Source organism: Meleagris gallopavo, chromosome 2 (assembly GCF_000146605.3).
Source record: "Meleagris gallopavo isolate NT-WF06-2002-E0010 breed Aviagen turkey brand Nicholas breeding stock chromosome 2, Turkey_5.1, whole genome shotgun sequence".
NCBI lineage: Eukaryota > Metazoa > Chordata > Aves > Galliformes > Phasianidae > Meleagris > Meleagris gallopavo.
Genome location: NC_015012.2, coordinates 74,475,756 through 74,495,660, shown reverse-complemented (window position 1 = coordinate 74,495,660; position 19,905 = coordinate 74,475,756). Strand labels below are relative to the sequence as shown.

General features: G+C 43.3%; 1 protein-coding gene across 5 annotated transcripts in view; it reads left to right on the top strand.

Annotated features, from left to right (window-relative positions):
• The window catches only part of ANKRD6 (ankyrin repeat domain 6), a 109,716-nt gene that overhangs the window by 87,299 nt on the left and 2,512 nt on the right, over positions 1-19,905 (top strand). For 2 of the 5 annotated variants that reach the window (XM_010707627.3, XM_031552529.1), the window contains exons 5-16: positions 6,928-7,026; positions 7,696-7,794; positions 10,364-10,462; positions 10,998-11,096; positions 13,275-13,373; positions 13,568-13,645; positions 13,962-14,066; positions 14,299-14,436; positions 14,786-14,962; positions 16,730-16,882; positions 17,421-17,534; positions 19,454-19,781. In XM_010707627.3, the coding sequence (XP_010705929.1) occupies positions 6,928-7,026; positions 7,696-7,794; positions 10,364-10,462; positions 10,998-11,096; positions 13,275-13,373; positions 13,568-13,645; positions 13,962-14,066; positions 14,299-14,436; positions 14,786-14,962; positions 16,730-16,882; positions 17,421-17,534; positions 19,454-19,781 (1,588 nt within the window). Of the gene's footprint in view, positions 1-1,261; positions 1,601-6,927; positions 7,027-7,695; positions 7,795-10,363; positions 10,463-10,997; positions 11,097-13,274; positions 13,374-13,567; positions 13,646-13,961; positions 14,067-14,298; positions 14,437-14,785; positions 14,963-16,729; positions 16,883-17,420; positions 17,535-19,453; positions 19,782-19,905 lie in introns of all 5 variants that reach the window. The other 3 variants (XM_010707626.3, XM_010707629.3, XM_010707630.3) reach the window with 3 other exon arrangements.

The following is a 19,905-nucleotide window of genomic DNA, read 5'->3' as shown; positions in this document are numbered from 1 at the left end:
GAATTCTAGGAAGAAACGTTGTTTCCTGCTTTCTTTGTGCTTCCACTATGCTTGTCTGTGAAATGGAGAGGATTTGCAAGTGTAATGGGAGTGTTGGTTTGCTCAGATATATTCTGTTTTTAGACATCTCCCAGTAAAAATGATTCATCAGGTGTTTAAGACAAAATTGCAGGTACCTTACAAATACAGTCAGTGTTCCTGAGAAATACTGGTTGCTGCTCTAGTACTGCAAGAGCTTCCACTGATTTGCTCAGATTGGGTTTCTATGAAAACTGCTTTTTGAGTAAGTCTGTTTTCCTATTTATTTATTTATTATCAATCCTCTAGTCATAAATTCTAGGCTGTTCATCTGATTCATTAGCCATAAAGGAAAATAGTAAAAAAGTGGTCAGCACCATTTCATTTTAATGAAGAGCCTTCCGATGCAGAAACATTCAGCTCCTGGAAGACCATATTTCACTTGCCTACCAAGGTCTTCTCAGGGGCTTTGTTCACAGCAATTGGATCTGGCTCCTTAATGTGGTGACTGTTCTGAATAGAATAGGTGCATGCTTGATGTTGTTTCCTAAAAGCATAGTTTGGTTTTTGGCTCAGTATTAAGTACCGATCCTCCAGTTTGAAACCAAGGAGAGCTTAGGTAGTTGCTTTGTCTTAGAAGGTGGGTTTCAACTTGTCTTGGAGGAGGAAGACTGAACTCCGAGTGAGCATTTTTGCTTGTGAAAGGTATTAACTTGTTTCTGCTTTCCTTTTACATAGGTCTTCAAAGAAGGTTCTTTATATTTTCTCCTTGTATAACTCATTTTTATACTTTATTTATGCCCTACAGAAGTGCTGATATTCTTTTTAAATTGCCATCTATCAATTATGCCTTCATTCACTTTTACTGTTTACTTATTTGGCAGTGAAGGCATTTTAGCATCAAATGTTGATTAACATGATTACATTTCATTTCACGAATACATATTTAGGTTCAGAGGTGAAATTGTTCATGAGGGTGAGGGTATCATATTTCACAGAAAATTAAATTATTTATTTGACTGTTGTCTGTAGAATTATGGTAACAGAAAGTAAGTTCTTCAAGTTCTGAAAATATGATGCATGTTTTTTCTCTTAATACCAAGAGATCAACAAACATTTTATTTTGGAGTTGACTGTAGCTAATAAATCCAGTACTAAATTTTCATCTGCTACACGGCAAGCAGAAGCTTTCAAATTGCTGAATGGTGTGGAGAGATTCAAACACTAACTTCGTGTTCTACAGATACATTCTTAAAGCACAGCAAGAACCGTGAGAATTAGTTGAAGAATGACCTCCAGTGGCCTGGAGTGGGATTATTATGAATTTAAACCGGCGGAGTCCAGCTCTGTAGAGTACGCAACCCCAGGAGCTAATTCTTTCCTTCTCCCTGCCAATACTGAAAGTTCTTACTGGGATCCCAATGCAATCTCTGACTGGTCAATGAGTATTCATACAGCTCACACCTCAGAAATAGTCAAGGAGAAAGTTGTCCATGTGAAGGAAATCAAGGACGAGAAAGATAAGAAAAACCAGAAGAGAAAGGCTAGAAAGGAACCTAGAAGATCAGAGAGAGAGAAGGAGGTTAGAAACTTGTGCATCAATCCTGCCTTGAGCTTCACTTCTCCGTGGCTGCATGCTGCAAAATCTTGGACTGGCAGCCTGGCATGACAGCTCTTGGAGGTGCATGATTGCATGGCGAGCTTTGCGCTGGGTGCTCTGCATAGTTTCCTGCCCTGTTTGCACTCTCTGAAAGTTTAACTAGAGGAAAAAGGTTACCTTCGAAACTCTGAAGAGGCCCTGGAGCTTCTCTTCTGGAAGCTCCGGTTTAAGAAGCAGAAAAATAATTTCAAATGAAATAATCCAGGGTTCAAAACAATTTCTGGATGAATGTAAATATATGAAGTAGCTTATTCCTGTACTCCCATTTAAGTCTCATTTAGTGTTGTTTAAGCTTTAGTTTCTTCCATTCATGTTTATTTTCTTCACGCCTTAATCAATTGTGCTGGTCATGCATCATCATTTGTCATCCAGAGTGAAATTCTTCTTGCTGTGTATTTGTGATGACTGTTTTTCTTCAGCAAAGGAGGGGGATACTGGCACTGGGAAATCTAGGGTGTTGCCTTTGCCCATTTGGTTGCCTTTGTATCCAACTGCTTCAGAATATTCAAATATGCTTGTATATTCCTCAGACTATTTTGCCTTTGGTTATGTTTTCACTTTCAAATGTTTTAAGCTTTCAACTGCAAATGTGATGGTATAATTTCAAAGTTTAAGACTTTTGCAAATGCCGCCCAGCTTTTTGCATCAGAGATGGAACACATGAGTTTTTTCTCTTGATTCTGGTGCAGTTCTGTAGCAAAATAGTTTGATGATTTCTGCTAACATGAAAAGACAGGGAGAAGGAAAAGCCTGACATTGGAGGCAGTTTTAAAGGAATCCAGGAACTGGAGGATACTCTGGAGAAAAGGAATGTGTAGGAATACAAGATGTGGTTATAATACTTTTTTAATCAGGAAAAGGGAAAAGTAACACATATTGCAAACTAGTGTAAAGTAGATCTTATTGAATTGAGGGATTAGAGTCTATAATAATGACTCCAATACCTCTGCGCTATTCCTCTATTGTGTGTGTGACAGAGGCAGGAGAACTGGAAGAATTACTAATAACTACTTGAAAATCTTTTATAAGTTGCTTCCTTTATTTTCTTTCCCATGGAGTGAACTTCAGATATGATATAGACAGCTGTCCAATTCCCATGTGTCTGGTGCCAGTGGTTGCATCCACTGCTTGAAGTTAGTCATCAAATTAAGAAAGTTTAGGAGCCTGGAAGGCTATCTTAAACACCAGCTGGCCTTGCCAACACTAAAAGGTCAATGTGTAGATATGTACCTTTCTTCAGGATTCACAACCTGCAGCCTTCTGCTAAAGCAGTCATTCAAGCTCTCTGTCAAGAACAGAGTTTCATATTTTGGAAACATCCTCAGGCCTTTCTGTGCAATAGCTCTGTTGTATATGAAGAACTCCAGATGTACAGTCCCTCATTCTTTGCGCAAGGAATGCAAACTCATGTTCCTGGTCTCCCGCCAGCATCTCCCTCTCTCTAACCCAGCGAATACAGATGTTCTTCCTGATGGTGGAGTAATTTTGACACAGAAGTGCTCTCATGGCAAGACAAGCTGGGTGAGTCCCATAACCACTGGCACTAGTTCCAGCAAGCGTGCTGAGAGTTGGAGGGGAAGTACTTTTGGGTGGGCTGAGCAGGGCGCAGCATGAGGTTCACCCAAAGGTCTCTTGGGTTCCATCCCAGCTCCAATGCCTCGTGGTGCTGTGCAAGCTGCAATGTCCACAGACTTTGGGTGGAAATGCCCAAGTTTTCATTCCTTTCAGGACTAGGCAGCAGCTAAGGCAAAGGATTTGAGAGACACCAGTGCCTTACATCTCTACATCTACGTTAGGTACCTTATATCTACCACATCTCACAGAAGCACCTCAATGTCCTTTTGGCTTCCAGCCTGCGTCTGCATTTAAGCAAGCTTGATTCTTTTGTTTCTGTCAAGGTCACATCTGTGTAACACTGGAGTTATTGCTCCTCATTGTTCCTGGTTTGCAGCCTATTCCTAAGGTGTAAATCACTTGCAAATAGAACCATAAACTGTGCCCAACATAATAGCTTGGGCAGCTAATGTACACATTCAGGTGATTTTTTTCCTTTGGCTGTCTAGACCAGTCCCTTAATGCCTTGCCAAAGGCGGAACTCTGATGAACACTTTCAGAGACAGTTATTTTAGCAATTTAATAAAAAAGATACATGAGTCAGTGATTGCACTGCCTGAACGTACGGACTCCGAAAGAAATATAGCTCATCTTTTACATCTGGCTCCATAAAAGGCCAGGCAATGGTTTGCTCCTCTACTAATGGGAAGGAAAGGTAGGTTAAAAATAGAGTGATGCACTCGGTATCACTTTATACCCGCCATTATGTGACTTAGGCCTGGACTGCTCAATAGCTCACGACACGGAAAGAATTATGATCTATTGGTTCAGCTTCCCTGGCATGCAGTCAATGTGTATATGCTGAGGTGTGAGGGAATGGTTCAGAGAACCCTGCCCTAGTGGCTGCGGTTGTGGCGACTGTCAAAAAATTAGGATCTTCCTGAACTTCACCATCTCTCCTAGGACAGGCAGGACCTGAGATGTCCTCTGACACTCCCTCATATGGGAATGAGGTATTTACAAACCTGGGGATCAGAATGCAGAAGAGGGCAAAACCTATGGATGGCTCCCAGTGCCACCCCACTGTGATAACTGTTGTGGGGCTGGGTGAATGGCAAGAGCAGTCTTGATTGAAAGTGGCATGCATTAAATCCAAGGAATCCATTTGTCCCCCCCAGTCTGATCTCCGTGATCAATTTTCCAGGCTTCAAAGAAGCAAAAAGTCGAAGCTTCCTCTGTCAGAATGGCAGATGTCATCTCTGGGGAGATCTCACTCAGCCTTCGAGTACTTATGGGAGCTTATAAACAAGATAGAGACCAGCTTCTTATAAGTCTGACAATGATAGGAGAAGGGAATGGTTTTAAAGTAAGAGAAGGGAGATTTAGGTTAAATATTAGAAGAAAATTCTTCTCTCAGAGAGAGGTGAGGCACTGGCACAGCTGCCCAGAAAAGCTGTGGATACCCCATCTCTGCAAGCATTGGGGGCCAGATTGGATGGGCCCTGGGCAACCTGAGCTGGTGGAGCACTGCCCACGGCAAGGGGTTGGAACTGGGTGGGCTTTCAGGTCACTTCCAACCCAGGCTGTTCTGTGATTCCATGATCTTGTTTTACTCCCTATAATGGGTTCTGCAGCTTTGCTGATGCTGCAGTGCTAGGTGGATGGGACAAGACTGATGGATTACTTACCAGTTTGTAGTAATGAATGAAATGACCTTTGGACTCCCCACGATTCTAATTAGGGATGTTAAGTTCTTCCCTGGCTTCTTTGAGAACAGATTCCTATGCAGGAATAGTTTCTGGAAGCTGTCTGACACTGCACATGAGATAGTTTATTTTGGAGGTTTTCCATAAAGTTTTGGTTATCTTTAAGTAAATACACAAGCTCAGTGAACTTGCAGTGCTTTCAGTTCTGCTGTACTTCTTCAAAAAGTCCCAGTTCTTTTGTTTGTTTAAATTCTCTTAAAATACATTGCTGTCCTTAATAGGGACTGGAGCAAAAGAATATGTGACTTCTAAGGATGAAAATCAGGTAGCAAATTAAAATGAGCAAACAACAAAAAAGCACATCCCACCCTCAATGCACTTTTTTAAATTCAACTTCATTAAATAAGCCAATGTAATGATTTATTGATGGTGAAAGTTAGCATTAGAGGATACTGAAAGGGATGCCAGTATAAGGGCTGTCAGTGCTTGTCTTGCCCTTATGGAGTAATAACTATTTTGGTGTCATTAGCATAAATGACACTGAGAGCACTTTTTAAGTCAGCTGCTAATTGCCTTTGAGAACAAATGATTGAAATTATCCAATTATTTAAATACTACGGGACAGAAAATAAGGAAATCTGTCTAGTTTTTAATATAATCCAGAATTATCTGATAAAGATCTGTAGCAGAGAAATTTTATATCTATTTAGGACAAGCTACCTGCAAACTTTCTTTTTTTCTGCAGGATATATTGCATATCTCTGCTCTTCACATATTTTGATGGACATTGGGTAAGCAGATATAGGGTGGGCGCCCCTTCGTTGTACATTCTTTCCCAAAAAGGCCATGTGCAGCTCTGAAGCTGTTTTTTTTGCCCAGACTTGAGGGCTGTGCTTCTGCATTGAGAGTTTAAAGCGGTTTCAAAGAACAACCATTGCGAGAGCAGTGGGGACACTGCAGGTTGGTTTCCCATCAGTTGGTGTCTTACAGCACTGCAGAAACCCTCCCGTTTCCCCTCTTTTCTCACTATCTCACAACATGCATGTAACAGTACTTAGATGGTCCTGTTGCAAGGCAGGGTGAGAGGTAATGTCTGGAGTGCGAGGAGCCATGTCCTGGTAGAGCAGCACCTCCAGTGGTGCAGGGACCTCTGAGCTTTCTCTGATTGAGTCTCCGTAGCCTCCCATTTCTGGAAGGCTTGTTGAGAATTAGTCCTGGGCTCTGTAGTTCAGCAATAAGTTCAGTAGTTGTTAGAGGGGAGACAGATGGACAGTCAGATGAGATGACTGCATCAGCATTATCTCTTTTGGAAACTTAGCAATAAAGGAAATGAACTGATGAAGGAAAGTTTCTTATCATTGCAACGTGGCAAGCAAATGGGAAAAGAAAGTCATATGGACCTTATGGTTGCTTGCATGGAAGAAGTTGGTCTCACATTTGTGGTCCTCATCACAAAATTACCTCTGCTCTTAGCACTAATTGGTAACTGCATTAGAGGTGCTGAGGACCCCTACTTCATCTCATGCTCCTTATCCTTAGCAGGGTTGACGGAGCAGTCAGAGCCAAATGGGGAGAGCCTTATTCTGTTAGTATAAGTAGTGTGGGATCAATGTGATGAATTACAGCAGCCCGTAATTGCCTTTAGTTCCACACAGATACAGTTGATTAGTAGATGTATAGTGCCAAATGTGTTGGATTCACTGCCTTCTAGTACTGACATATTTTTAGAAGACTTCAGTGCAGTTTATGGGATTGTGATGAGTTGTAAACTTCTGAAAACAGTTGCATTGTAGCTCTCTGATACTTACAGTAACTTCATTAATCTTGGAAACTAACGATAGGTTTATGGGGACCGTTTTCAAAGGCAGCTTGGATTTGAACAGCATATGTGTTGATGATGCAGCTTGTGTGTATGTGTGCTGAATGCGTTTGCATTAGGTTAAAATCAGGTGGCAATGTTAGGGATTGAAAATCTGCTTCTTTTTGCAGGGGGATCAGACAGCATTGCACCGGGCTGCTGTTGTAGGGAACACCGATGTCATAGCATCTCTCATTCAAGAAGGGTGTGCTTTGGATAGACAAGACAAGGTAACAGGCAAAGCAGTGCATTGGAGGATGGCAGTCTTGCCAACCAGTAGTATTAAAGTCTCACAGAGGAATTTATAGTTTATGCTCCTGAATAAGTATCAGATGCTTTGAAAGCAGTTAAGACAATTACACTAAAATAAGAAAAAATCCATACAATTCTTTTAATATTAGCTACTGATTTAGTTATTTTTGAAATTGAGGTGATCATTTTTGATGTAAGAATCTGTTATCTGCTCATTAATGGGGGAACTATGACTATGCTGTGCCCTACCCAAAACATTGCACAGTTTCCTGTGATTATCTCAGAAGCTGAGAGTCTCAGGCTGTAAATTTATGTTTGTAAATAAATGTAATTAATTCCACATTCCCAGCCAAAGCTTCAGTGCTATTCTTGGCTTGCTGGGACAAGTGGGAAGTAGATGAAGACAGAAAGAGGTTGAAGACAGATTAGAAAGGAAAAAGTACCCAGGATGTCTGTGAATGTTATTTTTAATCTGGTTCATATCAGCCTCTGCTAATAATAAAATAGTAAATCAGCTTTAGGAAAGGAAAAAGCTTTATTTCTTAAGTGGCCAGGTGGCACATGCAGCTGTTGCAGACTTAATGAAGTGTTATTTGGTGTGTGGACTCACTGCACTAAACTTCTCCTCTTGTGTGTGTGCTTCTCAGGATGGGAATACTGCTCTTCATGAAGCTTGTTGGCATGGGTTCAGCCAATCTGCCAAAGTACTCGTCAAGGCAGGAGCTAATGTCCTTGCCAAGAACAAGGTGAGTCACATGCGGAAGGTGCTCTCATATCTGGTCTAAGATGGCTGACTCTCATCACTGGAGATTTCTGGTCATGGAATATCTCAGTAGGTGGGAGACCAGCTCCCATTGGGATTTTTTTCCTTCTTTTGCATTTATTGTGCTTGCGTGGTTCCTCTGCAGTTACTGGAGGAAAGGAATTCATTGGCTCTTTGAGCACATTAATTATAGCTGAGGAACATTGCTGTGGAGGTCTCCATGGTGCTTTAATTTGACCTAGGTGAATTCACTGTGAGTGATGTGATTTAAAATGAATATGAATTGCATTAATTGGAATGTAGTATTCAGAATTTTTTCAGAAATTGAACAGTCAAATGAATATAAGCCAGAGAGGAAAAAAGTAATGTATCTTTTCCTAGAGAGTTCTTCCTAATACATTAGCGTAGACTTTCAGCAAAAGCTCATGCTGAACTTGGATTATCCTTCTTTTGGTATTTATAGATCTTGAGAACACTTTAGAGGAAGGAATAACAAAGCAAGGCATTTTAGTTCCTCACTGTTTGTGAGAGACTTGTCTTCAGCTCACTTGTTCAAAAGTAAATAAAAGTAAATAATTTAGGAAATTGCAGTAGCAGCCAATGGTAGGAGCTGAGTTAGGGTTCAGACTGCTGTGCTAATGAATGGGTTAGGTTGCATGGGTGGCACCATGTCTGTTGCTATAGGCAAGAGGGCTTTGGGATGTCAGTGGGATCTCTGAGCATTCCATAAGCAAGTGGGAGAGTATTTCAGTAAATACACACTAAAATGACAACTGGAAGTGTTAAGGAAGAAAGGAGAGAAGTGAGACAGGTGGTGAATTTCTTAAGATCAGCACAGTTCTTTGTGTTTCTGTGTGTGCTTATGTATTTGTGCAACATGTAAGTATATTTTTGTACAGCTATGGCTGTACATTACATTTGACATTAGTCCAATTTCTAATTTTAATTTTCTGTAATTATTTTTTCCTTTTTGTCCATCTAAATTTGTATCAAAGGTACTTTAGACAGCTTCCCATGTTTACACATAACAGATGATAGTACCTGACTTTATAGGCTACTGACCCATTATGCTCCTACTCCTAGGTGTGTTTATTTCTGTGTATATTTATGTACAAAGATGTGGGCTTAAGAGGCAAGTCTTGTTATCCTGCATGCTTGAATGCCTCAGGGTATTAGGAAATGTAGTTTATAATACAGCATAAGTCATCTGCTTGGAGAACCTCTCCTAAAAACCATGTGTACAGAATAGCTCAGCAGCTCAAGCATCTGAGATATGGCTGGCAGCCTTTAGCACTGTATGAGGCTTTCCTGTGCTGCTCTTTGATGTCATACCTACTTAAACCTCTCCCTTTGCATTTGATCAGTCGATTGCTTTTTAATGGACAGGACCCATTTAGGAGCTACTAGAAAATGAGGGATTTGCATGTGCTTGCACTCATGCACTTACTTTCACTCCTTGGCTTTCAAGACAAATGAAGAGCTTAATTCTGCTTAATCCCAAAATGGTTTCTCTGGTCTCTCACTTTCTAGTGCCCATGATGACAAGGCATCACCTTCTGGTGGCTTTTCTGGCAGCCAGGTCGAAGCGCTATGTGCAAGTGCACCCTCAGGTCTCTTGGCTTATCTTGGGGGCTTTGACTGAATGCCTCTCACCACCTTGGTGGTGGGACAGTCAGAAGTGGGCTTCTGGGTTTGCCAGGCCCTGCTAAGCAGCAACGCACAGAATTTCACTGTGTGTTTTCTGTAACTCCCAGTTAGTTTCTCCTGGGACTGTCTGGGGAACTCTTTTACATACGCACTCATACACACTGTGCTCACAGTTGACCTTTTGTAATTCAAACCTTGTAGCTTTGATCAGTGTCTTGAAAGCACAGGGGACAGATTAAAAGACATAATGCAGGTGAAGAGGCAGTCTCGTGAGTGAGCAGAACCTTCCTACATGGTCTGATTGCATTTCTGGTTCCCTAGAGACAAGAAACCCCAAATATTTTCAAGCCAGCAGAAGCCAAGTGCAGTAAGATCCTTGCCAGGGTTAGAAAAGCAATACGCAAGGCAAGCTCATGTTTTGGTTTCTCTCGGTAAAAAAACAGCTTGTTTGCTTCTTTCTGTAACCTTTTGAGTTTTAGGCATTTGTAGCAGGTTGAGAATGTAGGCATGGACAGAGATAACTAAAGAAGGAAAGCATTCTGGAAGGAAAGGAAGCAAGGCTGCCTTGAGGAGTACCGAGGCATGGGAAATTTTATTTCTTTAAGTGCATTACACTGCTTTTTGATCCTAATTAACCAAAAGTTTCTAGATTGTTTGCTTTCGGCAGACAGACTCGAGCAATGCAGACAATGTTACGCTGTCCAATTTCTTATTTTACTGTGTCCCAGATAAATCATTTCCAGGATGAAGGGGGTTTTTCAGTTTCCAGATCGGTTCAGCTCACAGCTTTGGCTGAGAGTGAGTTGCCCACCTCTGGGGGATGTTCTTGTGAAGTACTGCCAAGGTTTGAAGATTCCTGTCCAGTTTCTGAACATGGCTTTTATATTTCCCTGTGTTTCTCCAAGGCAGGTAACACACCTCTGCACCTGGCCTGCCAGAACAGCCATTCCCAGAGCACTCGTGTCTTACTTCTCGGAGGTTCTCGAGCAGATCTCAAGAATAACGTGAGTCCAGTTTCAGAGAGCTTTCCCCCTGTTTTGTCAGGGATTTGACATGATGAAGGAATGCAGACCTCTAGGTGGAAGCCAGGCCATTATGTCCCCCACTGAATAGCAGCATGGTGGCAGAGGAGTGCATGGGACTCTCTCTGCTCCCAGCTGTGGGAGCCTCTCTGAGGCTCAGCTCCGACCCACTACTCACGTTCTTCATTGTGTGTGACACTGGGTGGGGTTTCCAAATCACACTGGTTTGGGGAGGAGAGCAGATCTTGTGTAACAATGTAAGTGCAGGGCTTTATAATTCCAGCATTTCTTATCAGATAGATAAAGAATTGATGCCCCCACCCTCTGTTCCCCAGCTATTGTTAAACCTTCCCCCCTTTGTCCTTTGTGCTGAAGAGAAGACAGCACTGCTGCTCAGTGGAGATGTGAGATGTTTGCTTCTTTTTGATTTATTGGGTTTATTTCTTCCCTGAGCACCATGATAAGCACAAGCTTTCGTTCTGCAGTGACATGCTTAGTGCTTTGTTTCTGTTTGCAGGCAGGAGATACCTGTCTGCATGTGGCTGCTCGTTACAATCACTTGCCCATCGTTAGGGTGCTGCTCAGTGCTTTCTGTTCTGTCCATGAAAAGAACCAGGTCAGTGCATGAATTTCATTGCCACTCTGTTCCTTTTGCATATGGCTCCTTGTTGGAAAGAGGGATTCCTGCCCAGTAGTCGCACGTTTCACTGTGCTACCCCATGCCTGAGCTTCCAACAGTAGCTTAAAAACAGTGGTTTATTATTTTGCCATCACATTTGCATCTTTTCATACAAGCATTTCCTATTTACGAGTTTCTACAAAGCTGTGTTGGTGCAGAAAAGGGTGAGAGGACATAGGGCAATGTGGGGTAAGGAGATGGCAATCTTGAATCCTTATCGGCTCTGTTCAGAACAGGATGGGCATGGGGCTTGGCCATATCATGGGGCCATAGAATCATAGAATTGCTCAGGTTGGAAAAGACCTTAAAGATCATCGAGTCCAAACCACGACCTAACCATACTACCCTAACAACCCTCTGCTAAATCATGTCCCTGAGCACCACATCCAAATGGTTTTAAACACATGAGTCAACAACCTCCATGAGGAGCCTGTTTCAGTGCTTAACAACCCTTTCTGTAAAGAAGTTTTTCCTGATATCCAACCTAAACTTACCCTGGTGCAACTTGAGGCCATTTCCCCTCATCCTGTCACCAGTGAGAAGAGACCAACCCCACTCTCATTGTAAGCACCTTTCAGATATTGGAAGAGAGCAGTAAGGTCTCCCCTCAGCCTCCTCTTCCCCAGACTAAACAGCTCCAGTTCCTTCAGTTTCTCCTCGTAGGGCATATGCTCCAAGCTCCTCACAAGCCTTGCTGCCTTTCTTTGGACCTGCTCCAGCATCTCAATGTCCTTTCTGTATTGAGGTGCCCAAAACTGAATACAGTACTCCAGGTGAGGCCTCACCAGTGCTGAGTACAGGAGCAGGATCACTTCCCTAGTCCTGCTCACCACACCATTCCTGATACAAGCCAGGATGCCATTGATCTTCTTGGCCACCTGGGCACACACTGCTGGCTCAAATTCCTCCATACTCTTCTCCGTCCCCAGATGGTGAGGATATCACAGCCATCACAGAGACACCATGTTGCATTGCTCACTGATGGTCAGCTGCCACAGAAGAGCATATTTCTTTGCAATACTTTGCTGCCTTTTGCAGTAAAAGGAATTAAAGATACAGAAGAGTGAGGAAAAATATGCTTTAAATTCAAAGTCATGATCTATCTAACCTAGGATTAATCATCCATCGTTGTTTTGTAGGGAGGTAATTGATCACTGTACCTACAGCATAAACTATTTGGGTGGTATTAAGTCTGGTAAATAACTAGATGATATGGTGCTTACCCACATCATCTGGTATTCTTGGGAAATTTTCCATATACAATTGAGGATCATAAAGATGTATTCTGATTTCTACCTTTACTTTTGTTTTGTAGATACCAGATAGTTACAGCAAACAAAATGGGCTTAATTGAGTCAAATTTGCTAATTTTATTTGATTTTTTTTTTTTTAACTTGCACACTGAAGACAACTGGTGTGAGCCTAGTGCAGGGAGATGCCATTTTCCCCATTCCTCCATACCACCTCAAGTTGTTCTGTATCTGCATACCTGATGGGTGGACAGTGGACATGCCAGGAGAGGCAATAAGGTTTTTGCTGGTGTGGAGAGAGAGGGATGTGTCAGCCATTTCTTGAAGCTGAGCTGCAGGGCAGAGGGGGCAGGAGGGCATCGCCTCCCTTTGACAGCTGCTGGCTCTGCTGCCTGAACCCAATCGCTACAGTCTTCACCTCAGTACACACGAACAGGGCCAGGCACTGTGTGAGCGCTGGGCCCGTATCGCCTCCTGGCTGTATTCCAAAGCCTGTTTTTCTTAGGAACTCTCACAAAGAGAAACCCAAGCATCTCCCTGCTGTTAATTATCCCGTTATTTTTGAGTAACACAATACACGACCACCTGCGAGCCGACCGGTCGGTTCTGCAGAGGGAAGACCCACTCTGCCCTCAGGTGCTGTATGTACTTGCTGGGGTACAGGTGAGCTGTTTCCAGGTTTGGCTGCAATAGATAGGCAGTGCACCCTCCTGCCCCCTTCTCCCAGCTCTGCACTTCTGCAGATCAGGCCTCGCTGAAGCTCCGTCAGCCTGCTGACCTTGCAGCACCCCTTGGGAAGCCGAGGGTTCTGCAGGCTGAGACCCGCAGGTTTGCCACATGCTGCTTTCTGCTTTATAACTCACAGGCAGGAGACACTGCTCTCCATGTGGCTGCAGCCCTGAACCACAGGAAGGTGGTAAAGCTGTTGCTGGAGGCAGGGGCTGATACATCAGTTGTCAACAATGTAAGTAGAACATCAAATTGCTTTGGTATTTTGTATTAATGAAAACTTTCTAGTGCTGGTAAAAGATACTTGCGTGTTGAATGAAATCTGGGTGAATGGAAGCAGAAAGTCACTTCACTTTTGCACGGAGCATGTGTTGACCTCCGGTGGAGAAATCCTCCCCTAGAAGTGAAACCTGTCCTTTTTCCTCTCAGGCTGGTCAGACCCCACTAGAGGTGGCCAGACAGCACAACAACCCCGAGGTTGCACTCCTCCTCACTAAAGCTTCACAGGTACGTTGCAAATGTTTTCTGTTGGCAATAAGCTCTGGCCCTGACACAGTTGGGGCTGAGGGTTGGAATGGAGCACCTGGTCAAACACTGCAATCCTCTGCCTTAAAACAGTGAGGTGCCCTGATGCACCGAGCTCAGGAGCGGTGTTTCACAGCCATAGATGCCAGCACTGCTTGGCCCATTAGCATGCATCTGGGAGTGCTTTCTCCTTTATATGTTGCCTTTCAGTATTAGTGACAGCAGGTCTGCTTTATTTCTTAGCTTCTGGTCAGGAAGAAGCATGACGTTTCTGAGTAATGGTTCTGTCTGCCTCCAGGTCTCGCGCTTCAACCGTGGAAGAAGCCTGAGGAAGAAGAGGGAGAGGCTGAAGGAGGAAAGGCGAGCTCAGTCGGTACCACGGGACGAAGTGGTGCAGAGCAAGGTACAGCCTGGCATTAACCACTGTACCTCCAGCACAAAGGGAGCGTGAACAAAACCCACTGGGACAAAAGCTGTTTGGCTCTACCACTAGTGCATGGTAGCAGCAGTTCTGTGTGGGACAGCCTGAGGAGTCTGGGGGAGGTCTGCAGTGCTTTGCTGTTAATGAGATGCTGCAGGTTGGCGAGTGGAAGAACACTCACCTTTTTCCCTGTTTCTGCCTTCGCTTTGCACAGGGCAGTGTTTCAGCTGCGGACGACACACAGAGCAGCGACCAGCCAGTGCAGGGGAAGGCTGAGCTGAAAGATGAGCCTCGATCAACCTCCCCAGATCCCAAGGGGAAGAAGAACAAAAAGAAAAAACCAAAAGAGAAGGTATCAGTAGATTTAAAGCAGCAGAGAGAGAAAGGATCATTGCTGAGTGCAGCTGTCCCTTTGGTGTGGTGTGAGCCAGGGCACCAGACCTTCTGTGCTCAGAAGCTGAGGTAGCCTTCTGACAAAACTGGTTTCATTGGGGAAATCCTCATGTTGAGGCTAACATTGAGTGTTTGTAATCAATCTGGCTGTTGTGCTGACAGATACCTCCACTGTGCAGTCACTGCGGGTGGATTTATGTTGTAATTAGATTTTTGTTGCGGTTATCACAAAAGGTTTGTCCAGTTTCCACCAGGAATGGTTTACTAAGGGGCCAATAATTAAGGAAAATGTCGCATGTTTTACACAGGTTTCTGCGCTCTCAGACCCCATTTCCCCAGCTGACCAGCAGACACTCCCTCGGCCCCAGCAGAACTTGCCCAAACGCAGAAGCAGACATCACTGCTCCTCTCCGCCTGCCCCCCACGAGGTGCGGGCCTACCAGCTGTACACGCTGTATCGGGGGAAGGATGGGAAGGTGATGCAGGTGAGTGTGCTGTGCTCTCATAGGGATGTGCTGAGCAGCACCTGCAGTGGACACAGTTAGGGGATGAGATGGCAGATGCGCTTCCTTCCAACTACACTTTCAAGGGTATTATGAGATAATGGTAGTGGATTTCTTTTCTTTGTTCAGGTGTCAAATGTATTTTAGCATGAGGTGTGGTAAACAACAAGCTGATTTCATGTGTGCTAAGGAATAGATCATAGAATCATTAAGGTTGGAAAACACCTCTCAGATCAACTAGTCCAACCCTCAGCCCATCCCTACTATGCCCACTAACTGTGTCCCTCAGTGCCACATCCACATCTTGAGCACCTCCTGTGATGGTGACTCCAGCAGCACCCTAGGCAGCCTGTTCCAATGCTCAGTAAGTTTTTAGAGACAAGGTGTAAAACAGTGATTGGGAATGGCTCTGGAATTTCCATGATACATTTTGAAAAACTAAGATTTCTGTCAGGAAAGACAAAGAGCTTTTCCAGTGAAAATAAATGAAAGTACAGTATGAGCACTGATGTTTCCTACCTAAACTCAGCACTTGAGTGCACTCAATACATTCTGTTTCAATTCTTTGGAGATTCTAGGATTACTGGAGGCAGGAGCTGTACAGAAATTGCTTCACAGACAGGAGTAGCAGCTCAAGTACGTTTATTCAAGTTTAGAGATGGTTATTTTACTCCACTCGGTGTATTTTATTCTGCAAATATTTACCAGCATAGAAGTAGCATAGAATCAGACAGCAGATTAACCCGTAAACGTTGCAGACTTCTGTGATGTTCTTTCCAAACATTGTCCTCCTTCACCTCTGGGAGGTCTTCTTTTCATTTTATTTGCTTCTTACATCCATCCACAGTTAATTGTTTTCCCTTGCTGTACTTAAGAAGTTCAGCAGATTTTGAAGATGACTCAAGTTGGCTTTCAGAGGCTTTATTTGCCATGTTTTCCAGCATCTCCTTGTGTAACACGGGAAATTCCAGGCAAGGGCATTATGACATTATCCTAATGGCAGGTATTGGGAAGGAAGGAGGACTTCTCTGATGCTAAGACGAGGATGTCCCTGCCTGTATGTTGGGAAGATGGGCACGTAGAAAAGTAGAAGGGAACAGATAGGACTTACAAATCTGATCTTTTTACAGAGATTACAGAGATTAGCATGGTACATCTATATTCCCTAATGGCGTTTCCTAAAATACAACACTTCTCTCTACCCTTCTTTTTGCTTGTCTATCGTCTTTGATACCCTTGGGCCCTGAAGAGCAAACAGAACTTAAGTGTATTTCTGAAGCTCTCTCTAGCACACCACCAACGAGCCACCTTCCTCTGTCCAGGGAACAGTCCCTGCTGTGAAATGGCACTGTAGGGCCAAAGGAAAGAGGGAGGTTCCACTGCAGACAGATGCATCAACAGAAATCAGACTCCATACAGTTCAGAATTACAGCACTGAGAGCAGGGTACAGGTCTGTGAGGTGATTCCTTCTCATATGACGTGCAGTGCCATAGGATATATGATCTGACCTCAATGCTGCTTGCTGCCCCAGCACTGAGATTTGTTCACACAGATGAGATCAATCCTCTTCTCATCTGTATTTTTCCAACTTAATGCACTGTTTGCTGAGCTGTAAGATATTATCAGGAGGATGAGATACAGTAGACGGTACAGAACAACCCAGCGCTGACTACAGAAAGCTGTGGTAATGTTCCAAGTGCACTGAGAGGACAGCAGGATGTGGCAAGCAAACGTTTTATTCCTTTCAGGCACCGATAAATGGATGTCGTTGTGAGCCCCTGATAAATAAACTGGAGAATCAGCTGGAGGCAACTGTGGAGGAGATAAAAGCTGAGTTTGGGACTGTACAAGATAAGATGAATATTAAGCTGGGCCAGATGGAAAGCAAAACTCAACATCAAGTAAGAATATGACCCACATGTTTATTAGAAACACATCCTAAGTGTAATCAATATTTTCATTGTCTCGGTTCGCTCATTGCTTTTTCTGTTGTAAAAGTGAGTCTGAAATGTAATACTCAAGACCAGGGAACTGTGACATTCTACATGCATCTAACATTGCAAGCCACGGTCTTGAGAAAGATGCATTTAATGGGTAAGTGGCTTCAGGTGCTTCTTTAGACAGTAATCCTAAACTGCTTGAGGCTCTAAGAGGGAAACTTAAAAGACCAAATGCTATCCTACAGCTGGTAGTTCCATAATTGTGGAAATCCCTTTTGTTGAATTGCTTATGCTGATGTTCAAGATCCTTTAAGTTTTTTTAATGTAATTTTTATTCATCAGATAATTTTGTGATGGAACCTTTCTGCAAGCTCGCAGTTGGCAACATTCCTAGAAATGAAGACTGAAAGACAGAATGTGCTTTGACTTTCAAGGCTCACAGATGGAGGTTTTGTTTTTTTAACACGATCGCCTCAGCTCCATTGTGCTTTTCCCACAGCTCCGTGTTTTAGACAAGCTTATGGCTGAGCGGCTGTCTGCAGAGAGAACGGAGTGCCTTCATCGCCTGCAGCAGCACACCGAGCTGGAAAAAACAGAGGGAGAAAAGCGGCAGGTAGGGCTTGTGCTGCTGCTCACTGCTAGTTCTCATGGAACAGCTTGAGAGCTATGTTCCAGCAGGCAGAGAGAAGAGTGGAGATTTACACAGGCAGATAGTGAGAAGACAAGGGGAAATGGCTTTAAACTAAAAGAGGGCAGATTTAGGTTAGACGTTAGGAAGGAATTCTTCACTCAGAGGGCAGTGAGGCGCTGGTGCAGTCTGCCTAGAGAAGCTCTGGTGCCTCAACCCTGGAGCCACTCATGGCCAGGTTGGATGGGGCCCTGGGCAGCTGAGCTGGTGGATGGCACTGCCCACAATGGGGGGTTGGAACTGGGAGGGCTTTGAGGTCCCTTCCAACCTCATCCATTTTATGATTTATGTAAAATCTGGTAGAATGGGCAAGGAAACTTCTAGGAACAAATTATTCCTGTTTACCTCCTGAATCTTTTAGACCAAACATACAAAACTTTTGCATTAGAAATGGGTAAAGTGAAACCCAGTCTGACCGTTGTAATTGAATTTGTTGGGATCTCTACCGAGGACATTTGTAGAAATTCCTACAACTAATATTTTAACAGTTGTTCTTCAGCTTTCACTTAATAATAGGATGTCTTTAGGAACATCAGCAAATAGTAACAAAGCCATTAGATGCATGTTGTTTCTTTTATTTCTCATTTGGTTGTGTGTCCTGGAAATCTCCCCCCCTCTCAGCCTGATCTTTTTTACTCCCCATGTACTAGAAGGCTGCAGTTCTTCCCCCTGATGCTGGCAACAGTACACCATCTCCAAGCTGTGTATTGCTGCCAATAAGCAAGTTCTTTTTATATGCTTGTTTAACCAACGTTACAGGAGTAACTGTTCCAATAGAGATCCAGCTCTTGTCCCTCTAGCTTCTGCACAAACTCACCATTAAAACATTGTATTTATCTACTCACACATACAATTTGTTTTCTCACTACCATGTTTCTTCTAAGAATTAAGAAGTCAATACACTTTGTACTAGTGAAAAGGTCATGACTTTTTATAAGAGGGTTCTGTACACCTATTATAAGGTGGGCTGCTCTGACAATCTCAGAATAAACTACTAATTAAGCTACTTTGTCTCACACTCACAAAACGTTTTTCTCCAAAGTACTTAGCAAATTTAAAAAACTTTAGTTTTTATTTTATAGTAAAAGATGTATTAAATTGGCTTCTGTGAACGTCTAAGCCGTTCAAGAAAGGAGTGATGTATCATGTGAATCAAAATGACCATTTAGTTGTATCACCTGCTCGTGTTCTGCTGAGTCTAACTGAAACTACTGAAAAATTGAGTTGGCTTTTTCTAAATATGTGGACTAAATAAATGTTCATGCACATAAGAGATCCTGACCTAAACTCACAGTTCCATGTGAAAAATGGGGAGACCTGCTCATTACTAGAAGGATCACTGGCAAACGCCTCCACCATTGACACTTAACTAAGCACCTTTGTAATTTAACAGCTGTTAGTAATGTATCATTTAGTGTTGAGGTATCACCAAATGAACAGAAAGGTAGAGGTTGGTATAAAGCTGTGTCCCTGAAGTGTATAATTTGAATTTCCCTCTTAGAAAAATGGCAGCTCTGAGCACGTGATGGTGCTTGCACTTAGAAGGCACCTCTATGATTAAACAGATCAGTCTTGATCAGAGGACTGACTTACATATGAATGGTCTGCTTTAAATGCAACTCTGAAAGGCAGTATCTTGGACTAAAGAGGTGCCTTTCATTAGCAAATGTGTAGTTACTCATCTTTTCTGATTTGCAGCCCTCTAAGTACTCCCTGTGGCAGCATGCAAAGCTGCCCAGAGAGTCTAAGGCCTGATACCAGGCTAGGTTCTCTTTGTCCTTGCTGCACGTTCTTAGCAGTCCAAGAATCACAGGATCACCCAATGAATCTTCTCTTCCTTACAGATTTCCTTGGTTGATGAGCTGAAGACTTGGTGCATGCTGAAGATCCAGAATCTGGAACTCAAGCTTTCTGGAGATTCCAGGTCATCAAGACCAAAATCAACTCTGTCCACATGCGAGTCTCTGACTGAGACACTGGACACTGAGAACAACCCCCACAGTGCCAAGGACTGCAGAGCCTCCCAGCCCCTGCTGCCAGCTGAGGGCTCCCACCAGCACACTTACATGGCTCTCCCAAACAGTCTCTTGGAAGATGGGGGAAGAAGCAGAGTCCCAGTGCCAGAGCAGAGCTTTGCACAGCAATTCTGCATTCAACAAGATGGCACCTCAGGTACAACCTTGTCAGGTATTTAGGTATCATAGTTATTCACAGGTGAACTATTAACTGAGGGATCCTTTTATTATCTAACTATATCCTGGGCTGCATTAAAAAAGGGGTGGCCAGCAGGGAGAGG